At 39.1% G+C, this 19,049-nt stretch overlaps 1 protein-coding gene across 1 annotated transcript in view; it reads left to right on the top strand.

Annotated features, from left to right (window-relative positions):
• The window catches only part of LOC135479351 (methylcrotonoyl-CoA carboxylase subunit alpha, mitochondrial-like), a 35,305-nt gene extending 17,291 nt beyond the window's left edge, over positions 1–18,014 (top strand). Inside the window, 6 exon segments of the mRNA XM_064759175.1 lie at positions 4,177–4,390; positions 6,748–6,834; positions 12,130–12,317; positions 12,852–13,031; positions 16,362–16,401; positions 16,404–18,014. Of these exon segments, the coding sequence (XP_064615245.1) occupies positions 4,177–4,390; positions 6,748–6,834; positions 12,130–12,317; positions 12,852–13,031; positions 16,362–16,401; positions 16,404–16,471 (777 nt within the window). The 3' untranslated portion in view covers positions 16,472–18,014.
• Positions 18,015–19,049: the final 1,035 nt, after the last annotated feature.

Below are 19,049 nucleotides of genomic sequence, written 5' to 3'. Positions count from 1 at the left end.
AGAACTTTTTTTTTTAGAACTGATTTAGAAGCAGTCAAATGTTAGAGTTCTGTGGTAAGTCTTATGGTCTTATGGTCAAGCCTTATGCTCAAGTCTTATGGTCAAGTCTTATGGTCAAGCCTTATGGTCAAGTCTTATGGTCAAGCCTTATGGCCAAGCCTTATGACCAAGTCTTATGGTCAAGCCTGATGGCCTTATGGTCAATTATCGCACAAACTTTTTTTTTACCAAACATTCTGAAATAGATTGTTTTTGAGTATGAGTATACCAACATCAAAACAAAATTTCACCACAGGTGAAAATGAAAATAGAAAGTAAAACATACAAATATAAAGGTTGGGGTTTTTTTCCCAGGTTAAGGTGTCAATAACAAATTCCATTATTAAACATTAGCCACTAATTGCAAAACTTCGAAGGAAGATTTATCTTAAAAAAAGTTATTCCAGATAAATTATCAATGAAACATGTTCCAGGTGTTGTAAGAGTGTTGCTTAACAGAACTAAAAACTGTAGCGGCCTTCAGGTTTTACATTTTACAGGATGTAAAATTAAAGTAATGTGTTTAGTCTTTCTTTTTAAATATTTTTAATGAAAATTGTTTTTTCAGTTGTAACACATCAATAATCCAGTAAGAGTAAGACTGGCTTACTTCAGATTTTCCACGAAAAGTAATGTTTAAGTTAATCTATAACACATGTCGAAATGCTAAAGAAATTTGTAATTTTGTAACATTTTGCCGTAAATGTATTTTTAATTTGACTATTTCATCATAGAATACAGTACTGCAAAGTTGAGATATAATCAAACCTAAGATATATTTCTACCAAGTTAAAATGTACTGTAATCCTGCTGAGTTAAGATTAGAATCTGAAAAGTTCAGAAGTAATTCTACCAAGTTATTATAGTTATGATGATATTTCCTGTTAGATATAATCTGTAAAATCTGAGAGATAATTATGTCAGTTAGATATAATCTTGCAAAGCTAAGAGATAATTTTGTCAGATATAATCTTGCAAAGCTGAGAGATAATTTTGTCAGATATAATCTTGCAAAGCTGAGATAATTTTGTCAGATATAATCTTGCAAAGCTGAGAGATAATTTTGTCAGATATTATCTTGCAAAGCTGAGAGATAATTTTGTCAGATATTATCTTGCAAAGCTGAGAGATAATTTTGTCAGGTATAATCTTGCAAAGCTGAGAGATAATTTTGTCAGATATTATCTTGCAAAGCTGAGAGATAATTTTGTCAGATATTATCTTGCAAAGCTGAGAGATAATTTTGTCAGATATTATCTTGCAAAGCTGAGAGATAATTTTGTCAGATATAATCTTGCAAAGCTGAGAGATAATTTTGTCAGGTATAATCTTGCAAAGCTGAGAGATAATTTTGTCAGATATTATCTTGCAAAGCTGAGAGATAATTTTGTCAGATATAATCTTGCAAAGCTGAGAGATAATTTTGTCAGATATAATCTTGCAAAGCTGAGAGATAATTTTGTCAGATATAATCTTGCAAAGCTGAGAGATAATTTTGTCAGATATAATCTTGCAAAGCTGAGAGATAATTTTGTCAGATATAATTTTGCAAAGCTGAGAGATAATTTTGTCACATATAATTTTCAAAGCTGAGAGCTAATTCTCTCTGTAAGGTATAATCTTGGGATGTTGGTGATAATTTTATCAGTTTAAGATATCATCCTGCCAACGATATATTTCCTGTTTTGAAAAAAAATGGGTACTGTTTGAAAATAGAATTTTGTTCCAACTGTCCTTTTGTCTGGAACGACGCTGAAGAATATAAAAATGTGCCTCTGATAATGTCCTTGTACATGGCCTATTGCGATTGTCTTCTCATGGCAGAATATATCTGTTTGGTTGACCCTAATTTGTCGTTTTAGACAGCAGATCCACGATGTGCTCCAAAATTAGAAAGATTGACAGAGCACAATCTGTCTTCAGATTATTTTGGGCTGAATTATGATGTAACTCAAATGGCTCTGTCCTCATCCGTATATGTCAGAACTCGTTTAATTGACATCATCTGTCAACAAGTTGGCTTTTTTTTGTCCTTTCTTTTTAAACATTGATATTTTGTAAATGTCCCCTGACTAGAAACTGCATCAATTTTAACATGATCCATTTATGTCAATCCAGAGGCAGATATTTTTTTTCGCTCATGTACTATTATGTATCTATTTATATCATGAAGTGGCATTTCAGAATATAAATTTATGAACAAAAATACTTGTTTTATACTTTGATATATTAACTAATCATAGTTTAATGGATATTTAGGGCACTTAGTATAGCTGACCTAAAATTTCTACCGCAGCTAATTTGCTAATTTTTTCCATGAGTTCTATTGATCTCACAAAGGTGTTTTGAAGTTTGTTTCAAATGTACATGTTGGGTAACATCCTAAAGGAAACATGTAAGTTGCAGGATGATAACAAGTAATATTTTATGACAGTTATTTGCCTAAAAGAATGCTATTTTTGGTGGGAAAAAAACAGTTCTGCTTTTGTTTAAACATCATACATGTAAGATAGGGCTACAGTAGGGCTGTTTTTTTAAAGAGACAAGCTCAGAGCTGGCAAAGGGAAATGGAATAGTTTGCTTTTGTGCTATAGATTGCCTGTGGTTTGTCTGTAGCTTGCCCATGGTTTGCCTGTAGCTTGCATGTGGTTTAACTATTATTGAGCTGTGGTTTACCTGTACCTTACTTGTGGTTTGCCTGTAGCTTGCCTGTGGTTTGCCTGTCACTTACCTGTTGTTTGCCTGTAGCTTACCAGTGGTTTGCCTGTAGCTTGCCTGTGGTTTGACTGTAGCTTGCCAGTGGTGTGCATAGAAATGGTAGGAAACAGTTATGGTTGCCTTTATTACTTAGAAGCATGCCACTGAGAACATGTTTGTAATCTACTTACTTTTGTGATTATTTTTGTAGTGCCACACTCAAAAACTTTTTCACTCACATGAATGCTGTCAGCTTTCTGGTTGAAGGGACCGCAGTTTCTGTGGGCAGTGTGAAAGAGGCGATGAAAATTATTAACGAACTTTGCAGTTTATCATTTATTGTCACCAAGGCCTCACATACAGTTCCAACAGGGTTGTCTAGTCTTGTATGTCCAAAGAGTATGTTTTTTTTTTGCTGTGGTTGATATTGTAGAAAACATGATAATTATTTTGTCATTTTTCAATCTTGACATAATGAGGATAGCCTTTTTTTGCTTCCGTAATACGAGGCATTAACCTATTATTTTCCTGATGAGGTCAGAGTTATTTATTCAGAATATGGCAAAGGTCATCAGCATGACTTGGATATAAAATTATTTTCTAAATTAGACAAGCTGAAAAAGAGTCATCATATGTTTGTAGCTGTTTTTTCGTCTTCGTATTCTTCCTCTAATAGAACACAAATATTTTCTTGTCTGAAAGATGTGAATGTAATAATGTTTTTTTGTTTTATATAAACGTTAGGAAATCTGTGTTGTGAATAACCCAATGGCAGGAAGGTCTAACAATGACATTATTGTACAAAATAATTTTAAAAATTGGTAAAGAAAAAGAAATCTTTTTAAACTCACGACTGCAAGCAGAACAGTGTAGAATGCGTGGTTATTCTGTCTTTGGGTGCAATGTTTTTGTAATTTTGTAATTGTAATTCTTATAACCTTAATAAACTATTTAATTTCATGTTCACATCACCATTTAGAAAGCATTAAGGTAAAAAATGTTCTGTGATGTCTTCAAAGCCCAGAAATACAAGCCCACCTTATAACTCACACACATATTAAATGCAGTTAATTTTGTTAAAGAAAGTTTCAGAAGTTACTGTAAATCATAATCCACTCTAAAATGTGCATTTTTGAGGTAAATAAATGTCAGAAAATAGTATTTTTGGAGCTGAAACAATTTTCTAGTAGGATATCATCCTATTTTCCGCAGAACACCGTTCCAAAATCAACAGAACTCTCAAAATCAGGAAAATAAACAATAAGTGAAGGTATTTTTAGGTTGAGTTTTCAGTGGTGTTTGTGCTGCTGATAATGTTTTTAGTTGTCATTTGAAGAAGCAGATGGCTGTAATATTGGTTGTTCTCTTACAGGTGCTGTAATGCTTTTAAACAGAATGAAGTATACACCCTAGATAGATTTATGATTTTTTATTATGCAGGTCGTGGGTCTTCCAACAAATATAGGATTTCTTCATGACCTTGCCAAACATCCTCAGTTTGAGAAAGGTCACGTACATACAGGCTTTATAGCGGAGCATAGTGAGGAGTTATTCCCCTTACAAGAACTCTCCCATAGCAGACTGTGTCAAGCTGTATTGGCCTTACTTTTAACAGAGCAGCAACAAACTCAGCTGTCAAGTGCGCTATCTAAAGGTAAGATTTTAAATACGTATTACTGTGTAAAAACTGATAAATAACAAAGGTGTTGTACTGCAAATTGAAACACACGTATATGTGAGCTTTGACAATCAGACACACCTGTATGTCAGACTTGACAATCATGACAGCCATTGTGACTGTGTTTCACAGCCATGACGCTCACACACACCTGTATGTTAGCCTTGACAATCAGACACCTGTATGTCAGCCTTGACAGTCAGACACCTGTATGTCGGCCTTGACAGTCAGACACCTGTATGTCAGCCTTGACAGTCAGACACCTGTATGTCAGCCTTGACAGTCAGACACCTGTATGTCAGCCTTGACAATCATGACAGCCATTGTGACTGTGCTTCACAGCCATGACAGCCACACACACCTGTATGTCAGCCTTGACAGTCAGACACACCTGTATGTCAGCTTTGACAGTCAGACACAGCTGTATGTCAGCCTTGACAATCAAGAGACACCTTTATGTCAGCCTTGACAATCAGATACACCTGCATGTCAGACTTGACAATCATAACAGCCATTGTGACTGTGTTTCAGAGCCATGACGATCACACACACCTGTATGTTAGCCTTGACAATCAGACACCTGTATGTCAGCCTTGACAGTCAGACACACCTGTATGTCAGCTTTGACAGTCAGACACACCTGTATGTCAGCTTTGACAATCAGACACACCTGTATGTCAGACTTGACAATCATAACAGCCATTGTGACTGTGTTTCACAGCCATGACGGTCACACACACCTGTATGTTAGCCTTGACAATCAGACACCTGTATGTCAGCCTTGACAGTCAGACACCGGTATGTCAGCCTTGAGAGTCAGACACCTGTATGTCAGCCTTGACAGTCAGACAGACCTTTATGTCAGCTTTGACAATCAGATACACCTGTGTGTCAGCTTTGACAGTCAGACACCTGTATGTCAGCCTTGACTGTCAAACACACCTGTATGTTAGCCTTGACAATCAGATACACCTTTATGTCAGCCTTGACAATCAGACACCTGTATATCATTCTTGACAACCAAACACACCTGTATTGACAAACAATCAGACACACCTGTATCAGCCTTAACAATCAGACACAGCTGTATGTCAGCCATAACAATCAAACACACCTGTATCAGCCTTGACAGTCAGACACACCTGTATGTCAGCCTTGACAATCAGATACATGTGTATGTCAGCCTTGACAGTCAGACACACCTGTATGTCAGTCTTGACAATCAAACATCATGCTCAGTACATGAATGAAGAACACCCTCGTAGTGTCTGATACCTTTACTGAAAGAGCTCACTAATCAGATGCACATGGCTAATTACCATAATCCAGAATAAGCGAAGGAAACGATCGTAACATTGTAAGATGTAACATTTTGTTGTGGGATGTGGAAAGCTGAATATGGGTCAAATTTGATTTGGTCATAGGGGTCACGTTTTAAGCATGAGGACTATTTGTGTTCCACTTGTGGCTGATTGGTGGCACCAGGTATTGTTGAAGTAGTTTTTATTTCATTGTAAATGCAAGGCTTGGTAGTCGCTAACCTGCACATTAAAGTGAATGTGAATATTAATGGAGACAAGCACCCACTTCGACCAGTGAAAATACTTTACTTGTTTGCCAAAGGTATTTTTCTTACAGAGTGTTCATTGCCTAACACAAATTATGTCACTTTTCACTCATGTCTGGAAAATAGGTATCTTTCGACAGAGCTTCGAATGGATGGATTTGAACGGTCTGTTGTGGAGAGAGTAATCTAACATCTGACAGAGCAGACAGATTAAGATAGTTGTGTAAAAATATTAACTACAATTTTGACGACATTAATCATTGGCAAATAATGGGTAGTTTCTGTTTCTTTCAGATACTTACTACATATAAGTATATAGATGATGTTACTTTTCAGTTATGTCATTATTTCCTTTGTTCAGATCCATTCTCCCCATTTGGGTTTGGCTATAAGTATATAGATGATGTTACTTTTGAGTTATGTCATTATTTCCTTTGTTCAGATCCATTCTCCCCATTTGGGTTTGGCTATAAGTATAGAGATGATGTTACTTTTCAGTTATGTCATTATTTCCTTTGTTCAGATCCATTCTCCCCATTTGGGTTTGGCTATAAGTATATAGATGATGTTACTTTTCAGTTATGTCATTATTTCCTTTGTTCAGATCCATTCTCCCCATTTGGGTTTGGCTATAAGTATATAGATGATGTTACTTTTCAGTTATGTCATTATTTCCTTTGTTCAGATCCATTCTCCCCATTTGGGTTTGGCTATAAGTATATAGATGATGTTACTTTTCAGTTATGTCATTATTTCCTTTGTTCAGATCCATTCTCCCCATTTGGGTTTGGCTGTGGATTCCGAATGAATGGCTCATTACCAAGAACCGTAACTCTTGAGGATGGTGACAAAAGTAAGTTAAGTATCCTCAAACTCCAGGACCCACTTGTTAGGAAGTGTTTTAGCTAATACTGCTATTATAAAATCATATTTTATATTTAAAAAATGCCTGTGCATTTCTCCAACAGGAACAGTTTTATTTCATGTTTAATATAATGGCATACAATTTTTTTTTAGGTCAAGAACAAAACTCAAGACTTAGCTTAAAGTTAAATCAGGTATTAAGTCTTAAACCAGTTTTGAACAACCTGGCCCGGGAATAATTAAGACAGTTAATAATAAAGAGATTTAACGAAGTAAACAAATGATTCAGCTTAATTTATACATACAGATCCTGGAATGTATTTACTGCATGAATATATATATAATTATTAAATAAATGTCATTCATGAATTTTACAGAAAATGTCCTCTAAGTGGACAACTGTGTGTAATGTTAAGTTTACTGAACGACACGATATTTGCAGCTAATGAGTAGAGACCATGTTGTGAATGATGATTGGTTGATCATCAGCCCATTGGTATTGGTAGGTGTAGTTGCACAGGTACAAGGTAGAGGGCGTTTTGAGTTACATTGGTATTGGTAGGTTTAGTTGCTCAGGTACAAGGTAGAGGGCGCTTTGAGTTATATTTGGCTAAAGGTCTCCATGCTATCAATCATCTAGAGCTTATCTTGATAGAACCTTAAGATCCTTAAGAGGATTAACATCCCAGGCAGAATACTTCTTGTTGGTTGTTTCTACAATACTGATATTCTGGGGATCAGCTGTGCGATCTGTCATATGCAGTACATAATTAGAAACTTCAGAGTAGTCTTGAAAACATGGGCGATTTCGCTGGTTTATTTGTTACCGTGGCATGTTAGCCAGCTGACCATTGAGGTCCGACGTTCGAATCCAGCTCAGGCTTATTGGGCTGGGAGTTTTTAATTCCAAGAGTTAAATGATTGAATAACGTGGAATTCTAAACAGTCCAACATACATTTTAATCCGTGAACGGATTCCTCCGCTCTTACTGTTTGTGGGGCTATTCTGATAATAATCAATCGACCACGACGCTGGTGCGGCCATTTTGCGAAGTCAACCGTTTGTTGGAAGCCATTTATCTTACACCAATAAGGTGTGCATATCTGTACGTCAGACGTCAGATAGCCCATCAGTATCTGGATGTCATACGTCAGATAGCCCGTCAGTATCTGGACGTCACACGTCAGATAGCCCGTCAGTATCTGGTTGTCATACGTCAGATAGCCCGTCAGTGTCTGGATGTCACATGTCAGATAGCCCGTCAGTATCTGGATGTCACACGTCAGATAGCCCGTCAGTATCTGGACGTCACACGTAAGATTGCCCGTCAGTATCTGGATGTCACACGTCAGATAGCCCGTCAGTATCTGGTTGTCATACGTCAGATAGCCCGTCAGTGTCTGGATGTCACACGTCAGATAGCCCGTCAGTATCTGGATGTCACACGTCAGATAGCCCGTCAGTATCTGTACGTCACACGTCAGATAGCCTGTCAGTATCTGGATGTCACACGTCAGATAGCCCATCAGTATCTGGATGTCACACGTCAGATAGCCCATCAGTATCTGGATGTCACACGTCAGATAGCCCGTCAGTATCTGGACGTCACACGTCAGATAGCCCGTCAGTATCTGGTTGTCATACGTCAGATAGCCCGTCAGTGTCTGGATGTCACATGTCAGATAGCCCGTCAGTATCTGGATGTCACACGTCAGATAGCCCGTCAGTATCTGGACGTCACACGTAAGATTGCCCGTCAGTATCTGGATGTCACACGTCAGATAGCCCGTCAGTATCTGGTTGTCATACGTCAGATAGCCCGTCAGTGTCTGGATGTCACACGTCAGATAGCCCGTCAGTATCTGGATGTCACACGTCAGATAGCCCGTCAGTATCTGTACGTCACACGTCAGATAGCCTGTCAGTATCTGGATGTCACACGTCAGATAGCCCATCAGTATCTGGATGTCACACGTCAGATAGCCCATCAGTATCTGGATGTCACACGTCAGATAGCCCATGAGTATCTGTACGTCACATGTAAGATTGCTCGTCAGTATCTGTATGTCACACGTCAGATAGCCTGTCAGTATCTGGATGTCACACGTCAGATTGCCCCTCAGTATCTGGATGTCACACGTCAGATAGCCCGTCAGTATCTGGATGTCACACGTCAGATAGCCCGTCAGTATCTGTACGTCACACGTAAGATTGCCCGTCAGTATCTGGATGTCACACGTCAGATAGCCTGTCAGTATCTGGACATCACACGTTAGATAGCCCGTCAGTATCTGGACGTCACACGTAAGATTGCCCGTCAGTATCTGTATGTCACACGTAAGATAGCCCGTCAGTATCTGGATGTCACACGTCAGATAACCCGTCAGTATCTGGATGTCACACGTCAGATAGCCCATCAGTATCTGGATGTCACACGTCAGATAGCCCCTCAGTATCTGGATGTCACATGTCACATAGCCTGTCAGTATCTGGATGTCACACGTCAGATAGCCCATCAGTATCTGGATGTCACACGTAAGATTGCCCGTCAGTATCTGTACGTCACACGTCAGATAGCCTGTCAGTATCTGGATGTCACACGTCAGATAACCTGTCAGTATCTGGATGTCACACGTCAGATAGCCCATCAGTATCTGGATGTCACACGTCAGATAGCCCGTCAGTATCTGGATGTCACACGTCAGATAGCCCGTGAGTATCTGGATGTCACACGTCAGATAGCCTGTCAGTATCTGGATGTCACACGTCAGATTGCCCCTCAGTATCTGTACGTCACACGTCAGATAGCCCGTCAGTATCTGGATGTCACATGTCAGATAGCCCTTGAGTATCTGTACGTCACACGTAAGATTGCCCGTGAGTATCTGTACGTCACACGTCAGATAGCCCGTCAGTATCTGTACGTCACAGGTCAGATAGCCTGTCAGTATCTGGACGTCACACGTCAGATAGCCCGTCAATATCTGGATGTCACACGTCTAGCCCGTCAGTATCTGGATGTCACACGTCAGATAGCCCGTCAGTATCTGTACGTCACACGTAAGATTGCCCGTCAGTATCTGTACGTCACACGTCAGATAGCTTGTCAGTATCTGGATGTCACACGTCAGATTGCCCGTCAGTGTCTGGATGTCACACGTCAGATAGCCCATCAGTATCTGGATGTCACACGTCAGATTGCCCCTCAGTATCTGTACGTCACACATCAGATAGCCCGTCAGCATCTGGATGTCACACGTCAGATAGCCCGTGAGTATCTGTACGTCACACGTAAGATTGCCCGTGAGTATTTGTACGTCACACGTCAGATAGCCCGTCAGTATCTGTACGTCACAGGTCAGATAGCCCGTCAGTATCTGGACGTCACACGTCAGATAGCCCGTCAATATCTGGACGTCACACGTCTAGCCCGTCAGTATCTGGATGTCACACGTCAGTATCTGTATGTCACACGTCAAATAGCCCGTGAGTATCTGTAGGTCACACGTAAGATTGCTCATCAGTATCTGTACGTCACACGTCAGATTGCCCGTCAATATCTGTATGTCACACGTCAATAGCCCGTCAGTATCTGTACGTTACACGTCAGGTTGCCCGTCAGTATCTGTACGTCACACGTCAGATTGCCCGTCAGTATCTGTACGTCACACGTCAGATTGCCCGTCAGTATCTGTATGTCACTCGTCAAGTTGCCCATCAGTATCTGTGTACGTCACACGTCAGATTGCCCGTCAGCATCTGTACTTCACACCTCAGATAGCCCGTCAGTACCTGACCGATAGGATTTAAGATCAACAAGCAAATAAATAATTGTTAACAGAAATCAGCAGATTAACTAAATTCGGTTAGGTTGCGTTTTCTCTGATGTTTTGGCTCTGATGTTTTGACATGCTATCGCCTGTTCTTGTGCCCTCTTCAGGAAAGATGGCATGCAGACGATGCCAAATTCACTTTTATGTTTTGTTGCCTGCAGACAATTTATGAGCTTTTGCTTACACCGGTTTCAGGCAACATTGCTGCAGATCTTCACATGATTGTTTGTCGGTTCTTTTTTCTCCTCAGTGAAGTCTTGTAAACGCATTCCAACCGTGTATATTTTGTAGCATTACATGACAAAACGGTGTTTTTTTTTACTCTTTTGCTCAGCCCGCCATTTTGAATGGATGGCCCTGTCGATGAAGTTTCTTTCTCCCTGGTTTAAGGGTAACCGGTTTTGCTCTTGTCACTTTGACATTTGCTTGTATTTTTTTTGCTTTCTTTCTTTTTGCTTTCTTTCTTTTTGCTTGTTCGGTTCCCCCTTTACTATTGAACTGTACACCTTCACAGTCTCGTACCTTGCTGTGCCGGCCGTTCTCTCTATCATCATCTTCAGGGTCGTCATCTTGACTGTGTGCATTGTCGCATATCTTTCTCTGCACGGTGGTCCTTCCATCATCTTTTGATAACTGGACAGTAGTCTCATTGTCGCAACCCGTCCAAAGTGGTTCATGTCTTGCCTCGGCTCTATACTGTGTAAAAGACATGAGAAAATTTTTCTGTAACCCCATTGAGAAATGGAGTCGCAGTAAATGGAAGGTAACGATTGAGGAATGAGTCGTTTTTCCACCGTTCTAAAAATAAACCAGATATAAACTTTTATATAGTAGAAAGGAAAAGGGAATAAACATTTTCTTAAAAAATAAATGTGTCCTATTTTTTCTGAATCCTTCATGTTGACTTGTCGTATGCTTACCTATTTGCGTTTATGGAGAACAAAACAACTTGTGAAAGAAATGAACGTGTTAACAGACGTGTAAGAAACTGACAGCTAACATCAAACTGATGCTATTTATCTGAAAATAACACCTTTTAAGACAACCCTGGGTATGCCTTTTTGGAATTCCTCTGCAATTAAGGAGCTCTAGAATGTATGAATGCAGAAAGGCTTATATTATGGGACGCTACAATGTAGTGAAATCCCCAAGCTTTTGTTTTGTATATTGCCATGCTGGACACAATGTATATGACTGTTAGGTAAAATTAAAGGGGAAAATGTGATAGTAAAGAAACAGAATCACTATATATAAAGTGGTAAAATGAAACAGAGCTGAAACAATCGCATTGATGTAAATGTGAAACGTACTTCAAATTAATTCCATTTTGTGTAGATGTAATGCGCCTTACTAAATAAACTTGTTAAAATGAAATAAATCAAACAATCAAAACCTGTTTGTGACCGAATGCATTTAGATAAATGCCTTCTTTGGTTAATTTTGTTACCAGAATTAACGGTCGCGGTGACGTACAACTCTGATGGTTCATTCACAATGGAAACTGGCGGGAAACGTTACGAACTCTGTGGAAACATGCAGACGAGAGACGATCGCGTGAAACTCGTCTGCGAAATGGAGGGAGTTCGAACTTCCGCTAACGTGGTCATATCCGGAAACGCCATCCATCTGTTTACTACGGTGAGCGTGTTCGTCTTTCGTTATTAACAAAGATTAATTGAATTCTATATCGTTTGATGTAATTAACAATCCAGAAAAAGAGATTTAACATAAAATAGTGAAACTTAAGCTTGAAACATGATTTTCCAAAAACATTTTTTTGTAGAATCGGCGCCATAAATTGATTGTTTTAAACCAGTGCAAATTTATTAAGATCTACCCCTCCCCCCCCCCACCCCCTTCAAAAAATCTAGATAACTTTTAGGTTCTTTCATATTATGTGAAACTGTTCTTTCAGGTACATATTTTGTGTTAGATGATTTATGCTGTAGATTCCCTGTTGTGTTGATAATGACGTTGTGGAATTGTTTATCTCCTGAATGTAGCCCATGAATAGTTCTACACCTTTTTGTATTTATAGTTTGAATTGTTATGATTTTGTTGCGATTTAAGGGTGTGGGATATTGTAGGACGGTAACATTGAGCTGAACCCCCGGTAATATTTTGAATTTCGAATGATTTTATTGAGATTTATAATTTGATCATTTCCCACAGGACGGTGACTGTGAGCTACGGATCCCTACCCCAGAGTTTTTGGGTGGAGCGGCGGGGCTGGGAGATAAGGGAGGGGCTGTGGCGCCCATGCCCGGGGTAATCGAGAAGGTGATAGTGAAGGACGACACGGCAGTGGCACAGGGAGACCCTCTGGTTGTTATGATCGCCATGAAAATGGAGGTGAGCCGTGGTAGAATTCTTGACTCACAGGATAACCACATTCAGTGTCGGTAGGGACACTGAAAGGGTCGTTTACACATTCGCTGAAGTCAGGCCACTTTGTTTTCCAGGAATGTGGCGGACAAGTCAGGTACGCCATACGTTCTAAAGTTGATCGTTCAACTATCACATTTCGGTGGTTTACGCAAGGTGATCCATAAAACTGACCACAGTGGGAAAAGTGAAAAATGCTTGAGTAGGACGTTAAACACCAATTTGTCGGCCAAAACGAAGGGAAAATGTTTGAAGGTAAAAAAAACACCTTAAAACAGGCTCAGTACTAACGGTTTTTCTGGCAATAGTACCCATATCTTAATGTTTAATATACCAAAGTGTATATAGTGCAGTACACAAATCGTAAAAAGGAATTCATATCCAGCATGATGATGCAAGATGAAATTCATGTTCTGTCGTTCTTTGTGTAAGAGAAAATGCTGGCGTGGCTTTATAAAATGGTTCTTTAGTTGTTTGCTTTGCTGAAAACATGGAATAGGGAAAATGTTGCATTGAGTTCTGTTTTTTTTTTAAGTATGTTTAAGTTGAAAATAGGCTTAAACTAGGCTTATTTTGGCCTCACACTTTTGAAAGTGGAGGGTACCGTGTAGTGTTTGGTTAATTTTGGGGGGAAATTATCGCGCGAAAAAGTAGAAAGGGACGAGCAAACATTGGGCGGGGAAGTTGAGATTCGTTGATAAACAAACTTGTATGAATCTCCGTCGTGTGATCTCATGTGGAGGCCAAATTAATGACGCTAATTTGTTTTTCCTGAGAAACTCTATTTTCTAACCCTCTGGGACACGTCTATAGATAGTGCGCTGGTATGGTCGTACAGATTCACTGTATATTTGGCTAATTGCTGTTCCTATGGACAACGTGTGTTGTTTGTGCACGTGGGAAGTCTTGTTTTGTGAAGGTACTTCCTTCCGGTAGAATAACCCTACCTTTCCCACAAGAGAGTTCCAGAGAGAGACCATTATCTGTTTTCTTGATGTTAAGAAAACTAGGTCAGTTACTACTGGGGGAGAACATGTGTTCTGTCGATAGCCTCGGTTATGCTGAGGGAAAACAGACTGTGGTAGATCTTCCAAATATTAGGGAACTTTGGGCAAACGTCTAACGCATTCCAATTTTTCTTGTGGATAAGAAATATTTTGGGTTCATGGAGAAACGTGTATTTTCTTTGCAGGTTAAATTATAACTATCACTGAGGATTGATTTTAGCTCTTGTTTGTGGTTTCTCAATCGTGTACCGGAGGTTTTTAAAACTTGTAATGTTTTAATGAGACAAAAATGGGATTGTCTTAGAAGAGAATCAAACAGTTTGACTTTCCCGTTATGGGCGAAACATAGTCTTGGTAAATATCCAATGGCGTTAAACGTGGTTGTTAGCCATTTTGGCTTTTATTTTGCTATCCTTTCATGAAAGAAAGCACTAATGATGGCTAAATAAAAGCCGAAACATGGAGTCGTTATGAAAACGTTGTTTTTTGAAGTACACTACTTGAAAGTGTTTAGAGTTTGAACGTTTTTTGAAATTAAAGACTTCATTGTTTCAAGACATACGTACGGCGGGTATAACTGATATTTATGAACAGGATAGAGGTAGGAGTTACCGGCCTGTGTAAGTTGTCAGTGAGGGATGTCCCAGTAAGTGTTTCCCGACCCACATATGTACCGTGCAATCTAGGTCGTGTTTATTCGTACCACTCTCACTCGGCATGTCTGTTTATTGTCTTCCGTGCAAGCCTTATACTGGAGTTGTCTGGGAAGGCAAATGTAGGCCTGGAGGAGCAAAGTGTGTAACCTATACCTGTGAAATCAATCCTGTATCGAAAACCAAGGCTAAGAGTAATAGACGTACCGCTGAGTGAAAAGTCACCTCTAGGAGTTCGACGATTTACTCTACCTTTTTTTTTGACTTCCAGAACCAAAGATTTTACATTCATCGTTAAGAGTTTGACCTTTACACTTAACTGCTTTTCTCTTAATCACTTTACTCCTATCGTTAAGGTGACTGTTTACATACAAGGTGAAAGTTCTCATTTTTAGAGTTGATTTTACACAAGGCTGGAAAGATTTAGATGTTTTGATTTTTAAACAAGAGAACCCACGGGCTATAAACAGGTTAGTTTGACGGTGGGGTTTTCCAGGCTGGACGACGGCATTTCTTCTGGATGAGATTGTCCTTGTAAACATTGTCAAAATATACAAATTGCAAACAAGGGAGAAATTTGATTCTAGCCATGAATTGAACAATTTACATGTTGTCTGTCAATGACACTTCAGTTAAACTACCTCAAGACAGGCGTAGACAAGGCAAGCAAACATTTGCGTCCGCCTGAAATTCTACCATCTGAAGTATAACTTATAGTAACAGCTGTATTCCCTGCTGTTGATAAGTGACTGAATTCAATGCAGTTAACTTTCTCAGCGAATTGAACGGAATGTGGCAAATGTGGCAAAATGTGGCAAATATACTTAAGGGTGGAAGAAGACAGTTTGGGCTCATTGACAGGCAATAAGTGAATTCAGTAGGCTTTTGGTCGAGTATTTCTTGGGATTGATATGTTTCTCCATTTTCGAGCACCGGGGAAAAGGCTAAATTGCATGTTTCCAAAGCAAAGAGAAATTAATTTTATTGACTGTTACAGTGTGCAAATTAAGATATTTGCTATATTGTAGTTCCGCTTCCATTGTCACCTTGCTGAATTTGTTCATGGAATAAAATTATACTGATACAGACGTATACAAAAATTTATTTATTTTATTTGATTGCTGTTTTACGCCGTACTCATGAATATTTCTCTTATACGACGGCGGTCAGCATTATGGTGAGAGGAAACCGGGCAGAGTACGGGGCCGTCCCAACGACCATCCGTAGGTTGCTTGAAGAGGAAGACCGAAGAGGAAGCCAGCATGAGCTGGACTTGAACTTCACAGCCACCTTATTGGTGAGAGGCTCCTGAGTCATTGCTCCGCGCTGACGTGCTAACCCTCTTGACCACGGAGGTCCTCCCATGTCTGTTAGCTAACAAAGCTGGACTCTTCGCATGGGAGAGAAACGGGTACTACACGTGTAAAGTTACACGTCTATCACCATATCGTATTAAAAGTTTTTTGTTGAACATATTGTTTCGAGAAAAGCTGAAAAAGCTTAGCAATATGTGCTCTTTAAATAATGTGGAGATGAAAACATTTATTTATTTCACGGTACTGCAATTTAAAGTATCTGCGTATTTAACACTTTACGCTCATCATATTAATTGTTTAATCATTTCATTTCTATTCCAGTACGTCATTCGAGCTCCAAGAGCGGGTATCGTAGAAAAGGTCATTTCAAAGTTGGCGACACGGTTTCCAAGGGAACGGTGTTGGTAAAGTTTTCTGCGGACCAGTCGTAGTGAACGTTATACTCGACATCGTGTGGTACAAATTCTTCGTCCATGCCGAGAAATGCAAACTTCCAAGATCTGCATGTGACCATAGTGCTATGATTATGATAGAGAATTTATAGAATATCTAAATATGTATTTACATGTTCCCGTGAATTCCCAAGAGTTTAAAAAAAAAATGGGAGTTCTTTTTTGCACTATTTGGCGCTCAGAGGCGTTTATTTGATGCGTGGCAAAACGGTTTGAACGTTAAAGTTGAGTGGTGAAGCTACCTCTGTAGATGTACACATGATCGAAGATGTAGATGATATGTCAGAGTATAGCAACATTTGTATTTGTAACATTAGGTATGTTCATTATTAAAGGAAAAGAAAACATGCAAATGATGCCAAAATCTGATGAAAGAGCGTCAAAACTTATTTGCAAATATGATCTTTAATATTTTTTTGTTCTTTTTTTCAGGAGAATAGGGTATTTGAAAGTATTTTTGTATACCAACTTTTGGTATTTATCGTTGTTGCATAATAATATTCTAAACAAGAATGTGATGCTTGTGAAATAAATTTATTAAAGTGTAAATTTGTTCTTTATATCGAAACATTTGCATTTACTCTAAATTATTATAATATTTATGAATATATTAAAAATATAAATATGATCGAAATTGAGGTTTAATACATTTATTAGCTGAAAAGAACAAATTCTAGTTCAAAAATATCTATTAAACCCGTGTTACATCCTCATTGATGACATTATTAAAGACAGACTATAAATACTAAAAGGTGGTCCCAAATACCCACCATTCAAAAATTATTTTCATATGTCTTTTTCTCCTTAAGGAAAAATCGTAAAAAATATTGAAGACCACATTTAGGAATAACTTTTCGCACTCTTTCATCTGAACTTTGTCATTTTTATGTTTTCTCCACCCTTAAGTGTGTGATTGACTGTCACCAGACAACCCGCTCGTGTATGTTCATTGTTAAGTGTGTGATTGGTTGTTACCAGAAAAAGTCGCTCGTGCATGTTCATTTAAACAGGGAAAAATACAATTCGACAGCAACGGGGGACAATTCAACAGAGTTCAACAGTTTTCTCTGCAGCGCGCCTTAGGAGATGAATATGTCGGTTAAGTATGCATATGTTGATTTTAACAATTGTCAATGTTACAATTCGGTAATAATGGTGGATAATTCGGCAGAGTTTACAGTATAAAGAAGTTGATGTTGTACACATATCCCTGTACACTGTGTACTGAAGAAGGTATTGGGTTTGTCCTTCGATGGGAACATTCTAACAATCAAACTAAGAGTGTATTACGCGTGTCAGCATACTCCATTACGCCCTAGATGTCACAAATAATGCGTTTCTTTGTGACGATGCCTATATTGCTTCAATCAATTTCTTTGTAAAGTCGTGTATTTATACATTACATCAATCTTTTGGTGACATGTTACTCGGGTATTCTGATGATGAATAAGTTGAAAGGTTTGTACCTGTAAATAAGAGTGGTTTTCTATTTGTATAAGTGGATAATGCAATAAACTCATGATGAGAGTTTCACCTGCCTGCTGACGTTTGAATAATTTCTGCCATTCTCAGATCTATTCATAAAAGCGACAGAAAATGTCTTGTGCGTATGTAGGTGCTCCAAACTGTTACCTGTATGTATTGCTAAAGCTGTGAACTCTTGTCAGATATTATGGTTTCTCCTTGCAATATACTACGTTGTCGGATATGATGGTTTCCCCTTACAGGATACTGTGGTTTGCCCTTGATGGCTCCTCCCTCAGGATAACATAGATTCCCATGCAGGATAGGATGGTTCCTCCCTCAGGATAGCATAGATTCCCATACAGGATACGATGGTTCCTCCCTCAGGATAGCATAGATTCCCATGCAGGATAGGATGGTTCCTCCCTCAGGATAGCATAGGTTCCCATACAGGATAGGATGGTTCCTCCCTCAGGATAACATAGATTCCCATGCAAGATAGGATGGTTCCTCCCTCAGGATAGCATAGATTCCCATACAGGATACGATGGTTCCTCCCTCAGGATAACAGATTCCCATGCAAGATAGGATGGTTCCTCCCTCGGGATAACATAGATTCCCATGCAGGATAGGATGGTTCCTCCCTCAGGATAGCATAGATTCCCATGCAGGATAGAATGGTTCCTCCCTCAGGATAGCATAGGTTCCCAAGCAGGATACGATGTACGGTTTCGTCTTGTACAATATTCGACGTCATGTGACTGAAAAATTGTTAAGTACGACGTTAAACCCCCAAGCACTCACTCACTCACTCACTCACTCATCTTATGGAATACGAATTAGGAAAGCTTAGTGCCATTGTAAACAACCAACCTTTGGCAAGTTACTCACAAATTTCCCCACGTGTGATGTTAAGATATACACATACTGTTGGTCTTGAAAATCGCAAATTGTATCTGCAAGACTTAGCTTCCACCCGCTCTTTATTTTTTCCCTGTATTCCATGGTCATTTTCATCTTATTATCTGTCCAGTCACCTGACACACATCATATGGATCATTATTATAAGAGTACAGAAGGACAAAGGTCAAAC

The sequence above is a fragment of the Liolophura sinensis genome, chromosome 12, assembly GCF_032854445.1.
Source record: "Liolophura sinensis isolate JHLJ2023 chromosome 12, CUHK_Ljap_v2, whole genome shotgun sequence".
Taxonomy (NCBI): Eukaryota; Metazoa; Mollusca; class Polyplacophora; order Chitonida; family Chitonidae; genus Liolophura; species Liolophura sinensis.
The sequence above is the reverse complement of the archived record's forward strand: the minus strand, read 5'-3'. Positions and strand labels throughout refer to the sequence as shown.